The sequence below is a fragment of the Lissotriton vulgaris genome, chromosome 2_1 (assembly GCF_964263255.1).
Source record: "Lissotriton vulgaris chromosome 2_1, aLisVul1.2, whole genome shotgun sequence".
NCBI classification, from domain to species: Eukaryota; Metazoa; Chordata; class Amphibia; order Caudata; family Salamandridae; genus Lissotriton; species Lissotriton vulgaris.
Genome location: NC_141687.1, coordinates 2,122,097,639 through 2,122,119,195, shown reverse-complemented (window position 1 = coordinate 2,122,119,195; position 21,557 = coordinate 2,122,097,639). Strand labels below are relative to the sequence as shown.

At 43.0% G+C, this 21,557-nt stretch overlaps 1 protein-coding gene across 1 annotated transcript in view; it reads right to left on the bottom strand.

Moving 5' to 3' along the window:
• Positions 1 to 21,557, bottom strand: part of LRRC49 (leucine rich repeat containing 49) — a 1,183,445-nt gene that overhangs the window by 1,014,360 nt on the left and 147,528 nt on the right. The window contains exon 3 of the mRNA XM_086959021.1: positions 15,615 to 15,702. Coding sequence (XP_086815147.1) covers positions 15,615 to 15,702 — 88 coding nt within the window. The remainder of the gene's footprint in view (positions 1 to 15,614; positions 15,703 to 21,557) is intronic.

Genomic DNA, 21,557 nt, shown 5'->3' with positions numbered 1-21,557 from the left:
TTCAAGCTCAGGTGGCTGTACAAATAAACCAAGTGATCATAACTATATGGAAGGTGAAAACATTTTTGTGGAAGCTTACAACTTCTGCCCGTTCAAAACATGGCTCCCAATATGTGGGCGGAGCAAAAGCTCTTCTCCTTGCGATTCTCACACATTTTTCTGGCGACAGCTGCACTGTCAAGCCAGATCATAAACAAGAGTGCATCAAATATCTATCAAGTTTACACTTTACAATATGCACATGAACCCACAACCAGAGGTAGAAACATTTTTGGTCTTATCTGTTTTAATGTTGTGAACAACATAGAGATAATACTTCAACTGAAAAACCCCAAAGAGCTAGGAAACTCAAAAACTGCCTCCAAGTCTTGGACCAATAGATGACATAGAACTTTCTTAAAAAATGAAATGCTCATGTTTTAATCTTTTAGAACAAACCAGGTTAACAATGAAAACTATCAAAAGAAATATGAAATTCTGTAATCACGATTTCCTCTGCACTTTCTATGAATGCCCAAGTAGAACAACTTCACTGCATCTTTCTCCATCTTGCATTTCCACAAACGTTTCAAGCAACATCACTCATCCTCTCAAAATTAGGCTCCCCTAAGGAGGACTGCCCCATTAACATTTCGAAAGCAATATATCGGTCCTTCCCAGACATTTTTCTTACGTTTCTGAACCTCCTACTGATTTGCATATGGCTGAGGTGGCATAGTGAGAAAAAGAACGATGGATTTAACCCAGATCTTTTGCCACTGGATTCAAGCTAGCCTGGCTGAAGAAAGGTGATATACCCTGAAACCGGTCCCAGGATGCTTTTTTCCGGTCCAGGGAGGACCTGGCCTGGCAGTTCAGTCTGGACTGTACCCATGGGGCACAGGGTCAAGACTGATTTCCATATGACTGGGTCCAAACTGGGGTGGCATAGTGGGCAAAAGAACGATGGATTTAACCCAGATCTTTTGACTGGGAAAAAATGTTTGCATTGTCAGCATTCCGTCCATCATTTGTTTAATGTAACACTATTATGTAGTAGGGCCTTACAGGGGAGGTCATGCCATGCACAAGGGTAGCTCAACCCATAGTGTACCCTAGTGTATGTAGGTGTTTTCACTGTATTCTAAGTGTCTTTCAGGATGGCACTGGCTCCTGACCTGGTTAGTCAGAGTCAGCTACCACATGTACCAGTCAGCAAAAAGTTGGGGGCACAGGATGACTTTGCAACAAGGCCTCTTTTTGCACCTCTGTTGCCTCTTTCTGCATTTCTCTTGCTTCTTTCTACAAGTTTCTTCCTCTTTCTGCACATGTCCTACCTCTGTAGGAATAGTTAGAAATTAGCATTTAAAAAACCTTTGAAATTCACTGAAAAAAACATAGGTTTCAAGGATGTTATAGTTAGAAATTAGCATTTAAAAAAACCTTAGAAATTCACTGAAAAAAACCACAGGTTTTAGGGACGTTATAGTTAGTTGGACATTTCACTGGTACAAAACCAGAGAAATTCGGCCATTACAGTGAGTTGAGCTAATTATAACTTGCGCCCCCGCAATGTACTGTTGATGAAGTCACATATTACATCATTCATGACATGGTCAGTGACATCACTGATGACATCTCAAATGATATACATTATAAGTAATTGTGGCCCAGAAAACAGCACTTGCACAAGTATCTTTGTTTTGCCAAGTTTCACTACTTAGGCGATAGTCCCATTGTTTAATGTGACGGGGTCGGCTGATTCCCTAAATGTGCAATTACGCCATTGTATCTCTCCTGTGAGTAGTAATCAATGGTCACTTGACCAAATGTATACGTCTTTGTATGTTGAATGTTGGCTCAAAACATGTTTCTTTGCATCATTCACTACAGTATATTTTTTGTTCAAATTTTGTGACAGATGCTTTTATTTATCCCTTCTATTACATATCTTATTTTTCCCTAACACATAATTTTATTTTTGTTAAAACATTGAAATTTATAATTTGGAGTCTGTCTTTTATGGGTTTGAAAGGCATAAATGGAATTATGAGTTGAAGTCTTTTATCCATATTGATGCACCGTTTTTAAATTTTTCTATGTTAAATAAGGTACTGCCTTGCATTTTTGTTTTTACTTTGAAAAAGACCGAAGTAGTCTAAACACCTCAGTAAACAATTAAGTAACTTTGCAGAGGATTACCTTGGAGTGCGGGCTCCTCTGTCAGCCCAGCCACGTGAGCAAGCAGTATATATATCGGAAGACCCATACAGTATCCCGTCTACATGTGGTGAGTACTAGCGGTGCTGCTGGCGGATTTCAGGTATCAGAAGAGGAGCGCTATAGCACACCCGCCTTTTAGTAACGCTGGCAGATCTGACACTTAGTATTATTCTCACACATCATGTCCACGAAGCACTGCAAGAGAGGGAAGCAGCAGCTGAAGCCCTATTTGAGAACCTACCCACTGTATCCAATCAGACAAAACGTGCAGATGCCCAGAAGGGCAAAAACAATGATAACTTTAAAGTCAAACACAAAACATTGGAAAAGCTCCAGCGCACAGAAACAACCAAATGGTAGGAAGCGAAGTCTTTGCAAAAGTATCAAGACGTTTGTCGAGTCCCGCGAGGCCTGAGAATAATGTTGGCGTCGTGTTTTGAAAACCCGAACCCTGACATGCTGAAGGAATGGGCCGTCAGCAATTAGGAAGCTTCTGTGCGCCTAGTCATAATATTGATCAAATATGCGGAAATCGACCAGGTGAATACCCAGAAAGAAATCGATCGCATCAACCAAGAACTTGACCAATCAGAACAAAAAGATGAGATATCCAAAGGCAAAGAAGAAATCACTGTGCGCCTCAAGAAACATGAGGATACTATCAAAGCGCGTAAGATCTTTAAGTTTGCCCGAGATAAACTAGACTATGAGTGCGGTCAAATTTTCACTTTTGCTCGTAAATACGACACCATCAGGAAACAAAGACTGAACAAACCAATCCAACAAGCTATCGCACCAACGAGCTTAAAAGCAGAGTGAGCAGAAATAACATCTGCTTCTGACATGAGCTCGCTAGCAGAATCAGGCACAGATTCGGAAGATGGAGGCAGATGGCGAGGAAGAAACGAGGTGGGAGCGGTAGACATTGACATGGGTGAAGAGATTAATTTTTTAGTCTTCGACTGGAGGCAAACCCTGAGGCCGAGACCGCAAAAGAAACATGGCGCCGAAGGCTGATGAGGATTATGAATCCGAAACCGGTCCCAGGATGCTTGTTTCCGGTCCAGGGAAGATATGGCTTGACAGTTCGGGCTGGACTGTTCCCATGAGGCACAGGGTCAGACTGATTTGCATATGGCCATGTCTGAACTGGGGTGGCGGATTGAGCTAAAGAATGGTGATGGATTAAACCCAATATCAGTTGACTGAGGGTGAGTGTTTGATTTGCTCAAACGCTCCGTCCATCATCCCCTTTTGTATTGCTTTGTTCGCCCTAAGTGTGGCAGGGTATGCTCAGACGTGAGTCCCTTGCTCACTTTGCCACTGGATTCAAGATAGCCTGGCTAATGAGGATTATGAATCCGAAACCGGTCCCAGGATGCTTGTTTCCGGTCCAGGGAAGATATGGCTTAGCAGTTCGGGCTGGACTGTTCCCATGAGGCACAGGGTCAGACTGATTTGCATATGGCCATGTCTGAACTGGGGTGGCGGAGTGAGCTAAAGAATGGTGATGGATTAAACCCAGATCAGTTGACTGGGGGTGAGTGTTTGATTTGCTCAAACGCTCCGTCCATCATCCCCTTTTGTGTCGCGAAGGAACCGCAGGAGGCGTGAGAGAAGACCGTGCAGAAAAGCCAAATTCAAACAACTAATGGCGAGGTAACTGGAGACGCAAGTAAGGGCAGATACCAAAACTATCATCAACCTCAGCACGGTCAATCTCTCAGAAGCAGAAAAACAACTTCTTTCACTTGGGCTAATTTTCTGACCGGAAAGTAGTTTTGATTACAGCAGCACACAAATTGATGTATTCAAATCCATCCGTAAATTGAAACCACTTAAATTCTTCAAATTGAAACAAAGCAACCGCACTGATCAGAACACAGCACCCAGTAACGCGTTTGCTAATGGCACCCAGTACCTCGTTTGCTAATGGTTCCCTCACTGTCTCTGACATTAATGTCATCCGTACACTCATTGAACTTGAAAATCCTATTGTCTCTGTCAGCACACAACAACTCTGCCATAATGAAGGTATTGCTATGCAGACCAGAATACCTAGTCCTTTCAGGCCACACTCCACCTTTACGCCTTTGATGCCCAAGGATGCCATTGATGTCTATAACGATGTGATCATTGATGAGCTTAAGACATTGTACCTCAAAACATCTAGGAAAGCAGCCAGACTGAGCAAGCAGAACCAGAAATATCACAGCCTAATGTCCAAATTGCAAAATGAAAATGAAGTCATTATCAATAAATCGTACAAAGGGGAAACATCGTACTTTGGCCCAGAAAGATGTACCTTGAGGAGGCCAACAGACATATATTGGACAATGGTTGTTACAAAGTCTCCAGCCACAAGAAAGTGGCTTCAAGTAACAAAGAAGTAAGGAAACTCCTGAATGGCTACAGGACTCAAGGGCTTCTGAGTAAGGACAAAACCGCTTTCCTTAGTACAGAGACACTTGTTTTGCCTTTTCTGTATTTCCTTCCCAAGGTACATAAAAACACTTTCCCCATTCCAGGACGGCCTCTAATCTCAGCCAGAAAAAGTATGTGCGAAAACATATCGAAATACGTAGACTTTTTTCTGCAGGACCTAGTCGCTAGTCAACCTTCCAACCTCGAAGACACCAGTGACTTTCTGTGCAAAATTGGCAACATCCCTTGGCATAATGACTTTCTATTAATTTCTCTTGACATCACGTCATTGTACACCAGCATTCACCACACTGACGGTTTGGATGCCTGTAAACACTTTTTAAACAAAAGACCAATACAATGTCATAGTCACAATGTCATGCTCCTTAGACTCATTGATTGGTGCTTAACACACAACTATTTTTTGTTTAATAAAACAGTGTACCAACAGCTCAGGGGTGTCGCCATGGGGGCCTGTTTCTCTCCCAGCTACGCAAGTCTGCATGTGAGCTGGTAGGAGGAACAAGTTCTCAAGATAGAACTCACACATTCATGGCCCAACAACATAATCACCTGGCTCCGTTACATCGATGATGTATTTTTAATCTGGAGGGCAACATCAACAGCGCTAATATATTCATTTCGGAGATCAACACTAACTCTCTGAACCTTGAATTCAATGCAAACATCAGCAAAACAGCAATTGAGTTCCTTGACACGACTGTATACATTTCCCAAGGCATAATGCATTCTAAATTACACAGAAAGCCCACTGCAGGGAATTCAGTCCTTCACACCTCAAGCTTCCATCCCAGACATCTGCAAGATTGCATCCCCTATGGGGAAATGGTTCGGCTACGTAGGATCTGTAGTTCTCCCACAGACCTTCAAAGCTGTCAGAAAGAGGCAACCAACAGATTTTTAACTCGCGGTTACTCCAAAGCTAACATCAACAAAGCCATAGAGAGCCAACGCACAACCTCGTGAAGCACTCCTCATGACTAGCGCTACTCCGGTATCAGAAAATGTTGTACCTCTACTTAGTACAGAACTTTCTTCAGTTACAGCCACTCCCCTACCAGTGGCCAACAGCGAAGAAAACATGAATTTAATCAGCACCAGACTCATTATCACTCACAACACCGAGGTGAAGGCCATTAAATCAGTTATCAACAGACACTGGGGCATCATTAAATCTGACCCAACCCTTGGCCCTCTAGTTGCGCCCCGTCCCAACATCCCATTTAAAAGAGCTAGATCCATGCATGACGCCCTGGTCAAAAACAGTCCAGAACTAAAGAACACTTCCAACTGGTTAGATTACAGAAAAGGGTTCTTCAAATGCAACAGTGGTAGGGCATGCAAATTTGGTAAAAACATCACCCAACTAGACTCCACTTTCAGGGCTACACCCCTCATTATCAAACATCATCTGACATGCAGGACTGAATTTGCCATTTACCTATTGGAATGTGATTGTGGTCTCCGCTACATTAGCAGCACAAAGCTAGCAGCACACATGCGCATCCTACAACACCTCAGAGCCATTGTGAACCGTGACCCTACATATCCAGTAGCCAGGCACTTCAAGGAGACACATCAGAACAACCTTGAACATCTCAAATACTCAGTCATTGACTGCATACCCACACTCAGAAGGGGGGAAACTGTTGCGCCAAATGGAGAGCAAATACATTCTGCAATTCAACACTAAGGCTCCGGCAGGCCTCAATACTAGTCAGTATCTTTATGATTTTCTGTGAAACCTTATCATTTCTTTTACCTGCATAGGTCTCTGCTGTGTTCCACGTGCCATTAAGCAAACTGAGTCACTTTGTATTTCATTATCTGGCACACGCTGTTTTCTTTGTACTTTTTGAAGTAATGTGCAGCCTGTCTCTTTCTGCAATGTTTTGTCGTTTTGGCTTTTATTTAAAATGTTCTTATCACTGAGTAATAACTGTGTATCCATCATGCATTTTTTCTGCTATTAACATTTTTAGTACCATTAACTAATTTGTTTTACATTTTGCATGTGAGCAAATATTTTGTTGATTTCTGACGTACTCGTCACATGAGACAATACAACACATACCACGTAGTCACATAATTAGGGTATTACGTTTTCTCATAGACTTTCTTGATATATTTTCCTGTTTTTGAACAGGAAGGAATTTTTTAATCACCTATCTTCAGGATTAGAGGGGATTTATAAAGAAGTATGGTCTTCAGTACCTTCACTTCACATCACCAACTGTGCACATTTTTGCACGCACATCCCCGCCATCCTGCACTCAGCACAGCCCCCTTTATGTCCCTCCACACCTCACACTGGGTGCATACATTACTTATCTTTGTTTATCACAAGACAGCAGCCGCCTTCTATAGTCTGTACTTTCTCAAGCTTAAATACACTACAGTACCTTACACAGAGGCAGACAACAGCCACGAGTAGTTTGGCACGTTTTGCATTCCGGGCTCACGCACTGTTTCAGCCCGGTCTTTGACACTTTTTGACACATGCTTCAATTCCGGTCGACGCAATTGTACTTACACGGGTGTGGCGGTGGTTATTTTTCGAGACCCTCGTGGCACAAAAAACATTTAACATTATCGCAGCCATACCACTTAGACACATGTCGAACGCTTTGTGATTATGAAAGGTACGATGTTGCTTTCATTCGAATACGTTTCTATTTTGCATAATTTACTGCATGCGTTTCTCTAAGGTTCTAATCCGAGCGTCTAGATGTTTCCATTGAAATATGTTAAATCAAATCCGATGTCTGTTTATGTTATCATTGTACATCAGGAAATGCAAGCAGTGATGGCTCATTTGTATTTAGTCAGCTCACTGTGTTCACTCATATGCTTGTCAAGACATAGGTGAGTTAGGTTTCCGTTTTGCAGTAAAACAACACGTATGATTATGTCAATACGGAGTAAAAGATGTAGTAAATCCACTTACTCACTATTTATATATATATATATATATATATATATATATATATATATATATATATATATATATATATATATATATATATATGTATAACGAAGTAATCTCAAAGCCACGACAGGCAATTCTGGCTAAACACAAGGGCACAGACTCCTTAAGCTGGTGTGAATGATGATGAAAGTTTATTCACTCATCAAAAGGTCCAACATGACGCGTTTCGGCTGCCAGAAATGCAGCCTTGATCACATAGCGCTCTGTGTGAACATGTGCAAAATATATACAGGTGAAGACAGCAGTCTGGTTACTATGTCTATAGCAGTGAGTAAGTGGCAGTGGGATTACTTCGTTATATATATATATATATATATATATATATATATATATATATATATATATATATATATATATATATATATATATATATACATATACATATACATATACATATACATAGATATATATATATATATATATATATATATATATATACATATACATATACATAGACGTATATATATATATATATATATATATATATATATATATATATATATATATATATATATAAATAATGCATTTGTACATGTAAATAAAATACACAACATACAAACAGCATTGTTTTTGGCATGAGCAGAAGCAACGGGGAGCGGGTGGGTCAGTGAGAAAACCAAAGACAGATGCTGAATACACCAGAAAAAGCATTACCAAAGATAAGTAACTTGTTCTTTTGATGGATTATCTACCTGTGGACTCCTCACCTTTTAAGTCCAGCACTCGGAGGTGGGTGGATGTCTGTTTACTCCAATAAATCCTGTAACACTGAATGGGCAAAGTGACTGTCCCTCCTCACCTCAGAGTCTAAACAATAGTGCTTCACAAAAGTGTGGAAGGAGGCCTAAATCACAGCTTCGCAAATATCAACCACAGGGACACTTCTAGCCAAAGTGGAAGCCTTAGCTGCAGTAGAATGAGCTCTAAAACTTTCAGGCGGTTCTTTGTTAGTCATGGAATAGCAGATCTTGATGCACAGGATAATCCATCTGGATAATGTCGTCTTATACACCTCTTTTCCTTTCATTTCACCCACATAGTCAACAAACAGCTGATTATCCAACCGGAGATCTCAAGTTATGTCCACATAAAAGCTCATAACTCTCTTACGGTCCAAATGATGAAGCCTTTCTTCCTCTTTAGAGGGATGAGGGGAGTATGTAAAGTAGGAAGATCGATAGACTGGCATAGGTGGAAGGGAGTAACCACCTTTGGCAGGAAAGCATCTCTGATTCTTAATACCATAGAAAGTCGTAAAGGGGGTTTTACACTTAATGCCTGCAAGTCACTAACACATCGAGCCGATGTTATGGCAACCAGAAAAAAAGTTTTGAAAGTCAGTAACCTTAAGGGACAACTACGTAGGGGCTCAAACAGAGCACCCACAGGAAAGGGTAACACCAAATCAAGATCCCACTGAGACATGATATAAACGGAGTGGGAGGGATCTTGTTAGTAATCCCATATTAAACCTTAACGATATAGGGGACTTAAAAAGGAAAGGCTGGCCCGGTAAGCAGACCAATACCAAAAGGGCAGAGAAATACCCTTTAACCGTTGCAACCGCACAACCTTGTTGTGATAGGGACAATGCAAAGCGTGAAATGTCAAATAAATGGGCTTTTAAAGGGTCAATGGAATTTTCTTCACACCACTTCACAAATTCAGCGCCCCCTGCATCAGATACCGGAGGCTGCAGATTGACGGGCAGTGCTTGTTCTTGTGAGCAGCAAACAGGTCTATTGAGGTATCTCCATACCCAGAAAATGTGATGCACCACTTCCAGATGCAGATGGCCCTCATGATCGGCAGAAAATTGCAGACTGAGACTGTCCACACAAACTTTAGGAACTCCGGCTAAGTGATTGGCCATGTCGCAGATCTAATGGTCCTGGGATCCCCACGATGAGCTCCCTACCCTCGATTGGAGGCATACGTTATCACTGTGTCCACCAGTGGCATAGGGTGAAACTGCTTCTCTTGAGACAGATTGTTAGGCATTCCCACCACTAATGATCTGCTCCAGTGTCTTTGGAGAGCTTGACTGACTCTCCCAGATTCCTGATATTCTTAACCACCGCCTCATGTGCTAGTGTGAATGGCAGACCAACAGAATGCAGGACTTAATGAAACATCGAAACTTCTCGGAAAATGTATGTTTGTTCTAAAGTTTTAACGTACAAAAGAAAGGTTTAACTAAAGCATGTCAATTAATATTGAGTCAAAGTGAATGTAAAACATCTCAAATGAATGTGGAACTTGTATTTACATACAGTAAAGAAACAATAATTCATGTGATTAAGCACCACAGTGATGTGCTCCAAATGTCTGGGATCCAAGAGTGTATATGCTACTTCTCACTCATCAGCAATTGACATAGGAGAGATGGTAATAGCAAGCGTAAAAGTCCTTCAGGATTGGACCCATAGCTTGATTGTGAAACAATGGAATCATAGCCGGAATGTCCAGAATCCTCTGAGGAGGCAGGTAGTCTTGATTCATCGTAGTGTCAAGTACTGTCTCTATGAACTGTGGAGCTGAGATGGCTCTAAGTGAGATGTGGGCATGTTGATAGTAAAACCTGGGATGAACAACAACTGTGTTATCAACTGCAAATGATGCAACACCAACTCTGAAGTCTTGGCTTTGATCAGCCAATTGTCCATGTAAGGGAATACTGGCATGCCCCACCTTCTGAGATGCGCTGCAACCACCGTCATCACCTTTGTGAAGACTTGTGGCAAGGAAGTAAGACCAAATGGAAGGAACGCTAACTGGCAAAGATGAGAAAGCACCGTAAAATGAAGATACTTCCTGTGCGATTTCAGAACAGGTATGTGTAAATACGCATCCTGTAAATCCAAACCATCCAGTCTTCCTTCTCCAGCGCAAGAAGCACTTTTGCAAGGGTCAGCATCTTAAACTTTTTATTTGTTCGAGGAACCAGTTCAAAATCTTGAGGTTGAGTTTGGGAATCAGAGTATATCGGGAAGAGCACCCCTGACTCTGTTCCTGCTCTGGCACCAACTCTACTGCACCTTTTTGAAGCATAACATGTGTATTTGTAAAGCGCACGTTCACCCGTAGGCCTCTTGGTGCTGAATAACAGATTATGAAACTCCTGTTGGAGGAGCAGAAGATGTTCTTCTGAACAAAAGCCCTGCTGGGGAAGGAAAGGTGGGGGAAACTCTTGGAAGGGTAGAGTGTATCCATTTTCCACAGTATCCAAAACCCAAAGATATGTTGTTACAGACCTCTATTGAGGTAGAAAATATGTCAACCATCCTCCCACTGGACAAGCATGCTCCAAGATGGCGGAACTCTGGCTGTTTTCCTGTCACATTGGCCAGGGAGGAAGAGAAAGTAGGCTGATGGGCAGCTCCATGTTGTCTGGCTCTGCCACGTCCCTTATAACTTCTGTAGAGGATATTGGATGTCTGCTGTTGTATGGCTGATATTGACTTCTGCTTTGAAAGGAAAAGTTCTGGCTAAACCAATGTAACCTACGAAATTGCCTATAATATTTAGGCTGTGACTGAAGGCCCTATGATCTTGCTGTCGTTTTTCTGTCCTTGAATCTCTACAAGGCAGAATCTGCCTTGGCACCAAACAGCCTTGAACAATCGAATGGCAAGTCCATCAAGGTTGTTTGCACATCCGGTGAGAAGTTAACGGCATTTACAACGTGGGCAGAACCAAGTATTCCGTTACCATGCCAGCATTACCACGCTTGCCTTTGCCACACATATGCCTTTACCACGCATATGCGTGATAAAGGCAGTCAGCTCTCTAGATTCAGAGCGGATGGGAAGGCAAAATGGAAAAAGGAACAGGAAGGATCGGGATGCAGCATGTTAAGTAGGGCTGAGGGTCGGGTTTTAGGTTTCAGGGCGCGTGGTCAGGGTAATTTTTAGTGTTGGGCCCCGGTTTTAGGGCTCAGGACGGGGGGCTGGGTTTGGGGTAGTTTAAAGGGCTGGGTTTAAGGGCTCAGGGCCGAGGCGGCAGTTTTTACAGCTGGGGCCGGTTTTAGGGCTCAGGGTAGGGGGCTGTAGTGTAATTTTTACCAATCATACCTCAACAACACAATTTGTTGTGAATGCATGCGTGGTACAGACACGGTCGCCGTAAAGACCACGTAGATTAAGGCATGCAATATAATCGGATGCGTGGTTACGTCATACAACCCTGGTGAGAAGCCACACTCCCTTAACCATGCGTGTCTCCTTGTGGCAACTGAGGATCCCATTACCCTGGTGACTGATTCAACTGTGCATCAGTGTAAACCTGATGGGTTTAGTAATTCTGTAAAATGCCCCTGAATGTCATCAGGCAACCTAGGGACTATTGCATTGCGCAATTCCATTAACACATGGATGTATCGTCCACAGAAACAGATTGCATTGGTCGACTTCAAGGCCATGTTACCAGAAGAAAACACTTTCTTTGCAGACTGTTTCATTCTCTTGGACTCCCTAACTGTAGCATGCATTTGAAAGGATTCCAGCATTAGCTTCGAAGAATAGGAAGCTTGAACCACCAAAACTCTCAGGTGTGGGATGAGAAGACAAAAATGCTGGATCCCCAGGAGCAGGCTTATACCTTCTTGCTATAGACCTAGACACTGCTGCAGATGTCATAGGCTTCTGCCAGATTTCAAGAATTGGCTCAGTGAGCACTTCATTGAAAGGCAGCAAGTGCTCTGATGTGGATGTTGCAGAATGCAATACCTCTGTAAGTAATATAATTTTGAGCTCAGTAGAAGGGTAAGGAAAGTTCAGCATCTCAGCAGTTTTTTCTTATCACAGAGTGATATGTTGTGAATTCAGGTGGTGGAATACCTTTTGGAGGCAGCAACTCCCATTTCGGGAAGGTATCCAAACCCTTTTTTCCATCCAGGGGTTCAAACCCTGAATCCAAAGAAACAATTTCACCTTTTTCCATATCTGGTTTCTGCCCATAAAAATACTGCTCCTCCTCTATAAGCCTTTGGGTCTCTCTCCGGGACCTATACTTGAGCATCTGCGTCGATGAAAGCAACACTGGGGTCAGCGATGTTGGCAATGACGCTGGTGACTTAGTCACCTTATTAGCATATGTCAGTGGCAACGGAGTCGAGCAGCATGACACCGGCATGCATCCAGTCGCCGCCAGAGGTTTAGACAGCACCCGAGCCTAATGTTGAACTGCCTCCACTAGTGATGAAGTTACCTCTCTAGGTGCCTTGAGGAGGCCAGGAAACCTAGGCCATCACCATAAATGGCAGGAATGGTGCCTGTTGATAATGTGCCAGAAACCCTCCCAAGAAATAAGAAATTAGACCCACGCGGCCTGCAGGCACACCAGATGGAGTTATCGCCCCACTGAAAATGCTATACATAGCATTCAGGAAACTGAACAGATCAGACCACGGAGTCGCAAAAGCAGGCTACCCGAGCTCCTGCCTAGGAGGCATAGGGTGCGTGGTGGTAGAACTAGATTCAGTACAGTCAGGGCGTACGGGTGGAGTCAAGGGCTTTGGACTCGAGAGAGACACTGGTGCGATCTCTGGAGATGGAGTTGGCGATATCGCACTTCAACATTCATGAGTCTTCGGACTGGGAGACACTGACCTTGGTCAGTTATGCCTTAAAGAACGATGCTGGGAACCATGACAAAGCTTCTTCCTATGCTTTCTCTTATAAGACTTCAAAGAGTGGGGAGACGGCGACTCCGACCGAGGACGAGACACCCTTCATTCTCTCTTCTCCTTTTCGCCTTGGCCATACCTCCTTCTCCCTCAAAACCTTGGGGTTCATCTTCTGGCAAGAAGAACCGGTTTGGCGTCGTTATCCAAACTTAAAGATCGATATCAGCCCCACTGTGCCCATCATTAGTGATCAACAGGAGTCTCCCATGAAGCAGGAAATTAGGACATGGCAACCAATAGATACTCTTGCCTTCGGTACTGCATTAAGTAGCATAAAATCAGGCTCACCCCAAGACCCTTTACCTGCGCATGTTCTCAAACAATTAGACCTTCCTATTTTGGAAGTCCTCAGAGCACTGTTAAAAGCCTCCCTGAAGGAAGCTGTACTACCCAACGATTGGAAGCACGCCATGGTAGTTCCCCTGCTAAAAAAGGCTAACAGCGACCCAGAGGTGTTTTCCAACTTTCGCCCTGTATCTCTGCTGCTGATCCCGTCTAAGATTTTAGAAAAACACGTCAATAAGCAGCTGGCAGACTTTGTCATTGACAACAATCTTTTGCACTATTCCCAATCCGGCTTTAGGAAAGGCCACTCCACTGAGTCCACCCTACTTGGGGTCACTGAGGTTATACGCCAAGAACTTGACACTGGAGGCACGGCGGTACTCATTCTTTTAGATTTGAGTGCCGCATTCGACACCATCTGCCATACAACAACCCTCATCAAGTCACTGAAGGATATTGGAATCAGAGGTAAAGCATTGAAATGGTTGGAGCAATTTCTCCTGCATCGAACATATCAGGTCTTTTCCAAAAGTAATTTCTCGGATTTATATGATTCCCCTTATGGAGTGCCCCAGGGCTCTATATTGAGCCCCCTCCTTTTTAATGTGTATGTCACTCCCCTAGCCAAAATTGCTGAAGATATGGGCCTCACCATTTATTCTTATGCGGACGACACACAACTTGTGTTCTCCCTCACATCTACAGAAAAATCTGACATCTCTCCCCTTCGATCTGGACTACTTAGAATGGCTAACTGGCTCCATTCTAAAAATTTTAAGTTGAATCAGGATATTTATCTTTGGCAACCAAAAGAATCTTTGGGGCCCGACTCATTGGCCTGTTGAAATGGGCGCTACCTCGACCGCAGTACAATCCGCACGCAACTTAGGGGTAATAATTGACGATAAGCTGTCTATGCGCACGCACACAGCCAAAACTGCCTCCACATGCTTTCTGATCCTCAAATGGTTGAGAAAAATACTGTGGCAATTGCCAGATAGAGCGCAGAGGACGGTCCTACAGGCCTTAATTACTTCAAGATTAGACTATGGTAACGTCCTATTTTTAGGAGTTAAGAATAGTACTCTGAATCGACTTCAAGTCGTTCAGAACTCTGCGGCCAGAATGCTCCTCAATCTCCCAGGACGCACGAGTATGACAGAACATCTTAAAAAACTGCACTGGTTGAGAGTGGCAAGTAGAGTAAAGTTCAAGGCACTTTCTTACATGTATAAGATCAGCTCAGGGGCAGCCCCGGAGTACCTATGTAAGATGGTACAGAAATACCTACCCTCACGTAACTTACGCTCAATGAACCAGGCGAAATTCATCGTTCCCAGGGTAAAAAGAGTTCGACTGGGTGGTCGTACCTTTGCCTATATGGCACCCGTACTGTGGAATTCATTCCCCCTCCAACTACGGCTAGAACCCTGCTATCTACGCTTCCGTAAGGGAGTGAAATCATGGCTGTTCGATCAATAATTGCCCCTGCTTACTTTTTAGAAACACAGATCCAGGGCGCCGGGAAACCCTCAGTGTAGCTGTCGCGCCATACAAATGCAATAAATAATAATAATAATAATAAAATCCATACTCCTCAGACAATTCATCTTTACCCTGCAACAACATTGCTATTTACTACAATAAATGTTGCAAGACTTCCTAATACGATGTAAAGCCTAGAAAAAAAAAGTTACATATCAAAAGCATAGAAAAAAGTGAACGATTATCAGCATGCCGACAGGGGCTTCAGATGGCTCTGATAACGTCATGAGGAGACGAGTGCGGAGATGTGGCATTGTGACGTCCCCGCCGACGTGGGAGAGCTGTAAAGAAACGTTTCCGTGGAATGCTGGCGCATTGGGATGTTCAAAAGGTGAGGATGACTCCATCAGAACCTGGGTGCCACATGGAGACACTTTAGAACCGCATGAGAATGTCCGTATGTTAGCAGCACACTCATTACAAAGGTTTAATTGAACACATTGTAAATGCAAACTAGAATACCTTGCTTGCTGGGATCGTTTTTTTCTGTATCTTGTTGCATATGCCTGCTGTGGAAAAATGATTGTTCTTTATTTATTCTGAATTCAAACTGCAAAAGAAAGAATAGTTGGTAGGATTATGATACTCCTTGAGATGCAAAAAAGCAAATCATTTGTCAATTTTGTGTTCTATACATTCTAAAATTCTATAAGGATTAACAATTTCACTATAAAATAGTATGACAAATGCCATTGCATAACATAATATGGAAGGATCAATACACTTAGTAAAAACTTGTTTTTAAATGAATAGTCACCTTCCCAAAAGTAGACAATTTATTCCCATCAGCCTTAACCTTTTTCCGGAGAAAAATTAAAACTAAAATTAAAATTAAAATTAAAATCACAGGAATCAAGATTTTTTTTTTAACCACAGGAAAAACATTTTCCCCATAGAGCACACCCTCACAAAATGTGCAGGTTTTCCTTCTCCATTCTCACCCAAGCATTGTATGTACTCCTAACAGAGCCAAGAGAAACTACTCGACTGTATCCAGATTTGTTGTGAAGACATCCCTCCCCTGGATTGATCAAAACACTCTCCGATGAACAGATCAGCTGACACATACAATTCCTGCTATATTTTGTGAAGAAATGTGTGTGCCAATTCATGTTTTGTGCATTGTAAACATATGTTTATACACTTGAACATTAACTATTTGCTATATCTTAGTCGAACTCCGGTGTGCAACTACCTTTGTAAGGTAGGCAACAAGACTGCACTATAAGATTGTCAACTGCACAGCTATCTATTAAACTATCGATTTACACAATTGCGTTGCATAACACTGTCTTCTGCCCCATTTACATTTCTTTCTCTTCAATATTTCACACTATACAATTCTAGGTCCTAGTCTAACTGAGATTTAACAAACATGCACTGAGATAAATTAGGTACCAGGTGTGGCAGCTGTATTTTGTACAATCTGAAGGAGACAGGTAAAATATTTATGTAAGCCAAACAAGACTATAATGATCGAGCCAGTATGAGATAGCTGCCTGGATCAGCAACCTTTTACGTCAACTAAGTGGCAAGGAAGAATTTTCCTTAAGTTCTTCAAAAGGGAGTTACTTGTACCAGTGATTTTGCTGACATGCAGGCAGAAGGTAAGATCAACAACGGTATGATCATCAACATTCAAATAAATGGGCAAAACCATGGGGGGTCTGTCTATAGTGACCCAGTAAACACTTTAGGAAGACACAAAGTATGCAATGATAATGAACCTTACATCTTACTCTGGAGACATCAACCATTTTCCAGTGAACGGCCAAGAAAAGGGACATATGTTTTAAACCCATTGCTTTGCATTTGTTTATGAGTTCACTGTGTAAATTACTTTCTATTTTATTTGTCAGTGACTAAAAAAAGTAAAGCCCCTTCCTATGATGTTTGACTTGCTGTTCATAATGAAAAACCTATTCCTTATCTATTTGTCAGCGAGTTCACTGTGTAAAACCATGCTGCTCTGTTGCAACTGTCATAATTCACAATGTAAATCCCTGTCCTATTGTGTTAGTAATAAAGTTCACAATGTAAAATCCCTTTCTACTGAATTTGTCAGAGTGTGTCTCTAAAGCTGTATTTGTCAGAGATGACACCCCTATTCTTACTGCATTTATAAGAGCTCACAATGTAAAACACCTTCCTATTAGATTTGTCACAATGCTCACAATACAAAACTCATTTCTATGGTGTTTAGCAAGGAGTTCATAATGGAAAGCATGATTTTCTATACATATTTATGTCACCAAATTCAGCCTATTTCCCAAGGGGGTTGATCCCTCCTAACAACAGAAAATCATAGCAGCCATTTTGTTTCCCCCTCCCAAGGGGAAAGATACTTAAAATGGTATGCTCCTTTAGGTGGGTCAGCCTATTTCCTTCAGGTGGCCGGTCCCCTCTCCAATAAAAGCGAATTCCTGGTGTCTCGTGGTTTTTGCTCATGGTGTGTCTTGAGATCCACAAGGAGGAAACTGTTTGAGGGAGGCATTGATGTTAAGTCGAGACACTCCCCTTTCAAATGATGACTCTCTCAAATATAGGGAGGTATCAGGGGCTTAAAAAAACACCAGACATGGGAGCAGAGGACTCACTTTCTTGCACCTTTGCTCAGGTGGGGATCTGTGACGTCAGAGCACCGCAAGGGCAATGGGTGTGAGGGCAGTTCTGGCGAGAAGTAGAAGTGATTCCCCTTTGTCCCCACTCAGGGAATTCAAAAAAGGAAACCTTCAGTGCAAGCTCCCTCGACAGCATCAGCCAATGGACGCACTGAGAACGGATTGTGGGCGACGGCCTGTGATCGACCCCCAGACTTAAGGGGTTGATGCTCATGTCAATGTATACTTTGGGTCTTCCAAAATGCTTGATGGGTCTCTAAGCAAACACCACATGGTAGTGTTTATGTTCATGTTAAAGCCAATAAATTGATTTGTAAGTATGGTGACAAAAGCTGTATGCCTCTCATTTTACCTACTAAATGATTTACAGGCTTAACCATACTTATCATGAAATGATTTGCAGGTTACAATTGACCCATATAGGGGCATTGATGCTTTTTTGGTCAAGCATTCGAGACCTCTTATATATACTTTAGTATATCTGTATGTACTTTGTGGGCTCTGGAGATCAGCCCTAGGATTAGTCTGCTTCAGGACTTTTTTTCTGTTTAACTGCCTATATTTAACTGTCTTGATAGAAGACAACCAGCAGAGGTTAGTAAAATACCAGAATTGCTTTCTGCTTGTTCAACTGCCTCTATTTAACTATCTTGATAGAAAACGACCCGTAGAGGTCTGTAAAATACCAGAATTGCTTTTTAATTTTTCTGGCAACTGCCTCTATTTAACTTTCTTGATAGAAAACGTCAGTAAAATACCAGAATCACTTTATCATTCTCTAGATTCCAGTCCATAGAAATTGCCTTCCACAAGCACCCGTAGACAATAATATTTTTTTCAAATCTTGTATTTTCAGTGATATGACCACCGGAGGCCCTGATTTTATATTAAAAGCTGAGCTTAGACTATACGATTTCCTGCTGAAAGGCCATATTTCTCTCCATGTGTTCCCATACCGAATGTGTCAGGCAGTTTGGTGCTTACTTTCCCTCCATGTTAAAGAACTGTAGATGGTTCAGCACCCAGACTAATGTGCTGCATAGCTAAATAAATATAGGGTCCCAAAGGCGAGACTGATTGCATTGCAAATGCTTGTTAAGATTGGAGCTAGATATTTGATATTTGATATTTGATATTTATAGGATTTTGTAAAGCGCGGCTATCACTCCGGAAGGAGCATCTTGGCGCTGAGCGTGCAGAAAAAGGAAACGTAGGGATGAATGAATCAGATGGCTGTGAAAACCGAGGAGTCGGATTGCTGAAATACCCAGGTTTTCAAGAGTTTCCTGAAGTGGCTCTCAGTATCAGCTAGCCTGAGATTAACGGGGAGGTTGTTCCAAGCTCTTGCTGCTAGGAAAGAGAAGGTTTTCCCCCCTCGCGTTTTTAACTTAAATCTTGGGATAACGACAAGGTTGGTTCCTGAGGATCTCAGGCAGCGCGTGGGATTGTAATGCATAAAGCGCTTAGTGAAATACAGGGGGCCTGTTTTCCTAGTGGCTTTGAATGCAGTGAGCAGAAGTTTAAACAAAATTCTTTTGTGAAGAGGTAGCCAATGGAGGGTGTTAAGGGCTGCTGAGGCTGAGGACCTTCTTGGGAGTTTAAGAACGAGTCTGGCCGCCGCGTGTTGAACGCTTTGCAGTTTCCTGAGGGTGGACTTCTTCACTCCTGCCATTAGTCCGTTGCAATAATCAAGTCGGGAGAGGATTAGAGCAACCGCGACTGATTTTCTGGCTTAGATGGGGAGGAAGTCAAAGAATTTCTTCAGTGTTCTGATGAGGCTAAAACAGCACCCAGCAGTGATGCGGACATGATCATCAAAGCTGAGGGATGCATCGAATTGAATGCCAAGATTACGTGCCGAGGAAACAGCACTCGGCGGGGCTTCTGAGTTTTTTGGCCACCAGTCTTTTGGGGAAAAGGACAAGTCTTTCCCTAAGGGTATAATCTCAGTCTTGGCACTGTTACATCTGAGGTGATTTCTATTCAGCCATAGAAAAACCTCAGAGACAATTCTTAAATCTAAGGGCTGCATCCGTGCATTTTTTAATCGATGGTGACGACAAGCTGAGTGTCATCAGCATACGATGTGACGAGGATTCCGTGGGATTCTATCACTGCGAGGAGGGGGGCCATGTAAATGTTAAAAAAAGAGGGCTAAGTATGGACCCCTGGGGGACTCCTGATGTGATTGGTCTTTCTCTGGAGAGGTAGGGGCCTAGTGAAACCGTTTGGGATCTATTGGACAGGAACGATGTAATCCATGTCAGCACAGTATCTGACACACCAATCTCGCGCATTCTATTGATAAGAATGGCATGCGAGATGGTGTCGAACGCTGCTGTTAAGTCGAGCAGGATGAGTACAGCCTGTCTCCCCTCATCCTGCAGGAACTTGATAGAATCAGATAATTCAATCAAGGCGGTTTCAGTGGAGTGGCCGGAACGGAACCCTGATTGTTGGGGGTGCAGAATGTGATTGCTCTCTACAAAGGTTTTTAACTCGCCGTATACTAGCTGCTCCGTGATTTTGCCTAGTGCGGGTAGTAGAGAAATTGGACGCATGTTAGTGAGGTCAGTGGCGGATTTGTTTTGCTTCTTCATTAGAGGCTTCACTATGGCCTTTTTCCAGTCATCGGGAACGATGCCTGATTCGAGGGATTCGTTGATGATAGCGTTAATCGTAGGATTTACAGCCTCGATGAGATGGTGAAGAATGCTAGGGGGGCATGAGTCCGTGGGGGCTCCCGATTTGCAGGCCAAGATAGCCTTATGAGTTTGTTGAAGAGAGACTGGAGAGAAACTGCCGAGAGTGGAGGGAATTGTGACGGCGTCATGGGTGGTGGTAAGGGGTTGAGGAAAATCATTCTGAATGTTGGCGATTTTATCTATAAAGAAATCAGCTATTTGATTGCATAAGGTTTGGGATGGAGGAATTTTGGGTAGGAGGGCTTTGGGATGAGTGAAGGACTTAACTATGGAGAAGACTGTTTGTTGTTTTTGCATGGCTTCCTCTATGGCTTTGGTAAAGTACTCCTTTTTGACCGCTTTATTGCCAGAGAGATAAAGTTTCCTCTGTAGGATGTAGAGTAGTCTAGAGGCTTCGTCGTAAGTTTTTCTCCATTTCCTTTCAAGGATCCTACATTGGAGGTGGCTTTCAGTGAGGGACTGGGTGTACCAGGGGGCATTGGGCTTTCTTTTACGGCGGTCTGGGTGGCGGCGATTTGGACTGGAGTTGTCAGAGACGATTTTTTCAATCCAAATGTGGAAGTTGCAAGAGTCGGACGTTACATCTCCAACTAATATGGGGGGCGGAGCCAGAGGCTGGGAGTCTGACTTGATGCGTTCAGCCACCTTCTTCCAATTGGTCGAAGAGGGAGTAAGGAGGCGCTTGGCGCTTGATGGCATGGAGGGGTTTACCTTGATGGCAAAGGGGATAAGGCAGTGGTCGGTCCATATTTGCGGGATCGGGGGGATGTAATCATGGTTGCCAAATTAGAACAAATGCCGTCTAACGTATGTCCAGCCCTGTGTGTCGGGGAAGTAACAAGTTGGGAGAGACCAAAAATGCTGAGAGATTGTTGGAAGCTGATGGTGTGAGGGTCTGTGTCTGATTCCAGGTGCAAGTTCATGTCGCCTAGGAGAGTGAAGGTGGGGTAATGTGTCAGGAGTGACCCGAGTGTATCGTTAAGAGAGTTCAGGAAGGGGGTGGCATTCCCAGGGGGGCGGTAGATAAGTCCCCCTGAGAAGGAGGTGGAAGCGTTGATTTTAATCGCAAAGCCTATGCC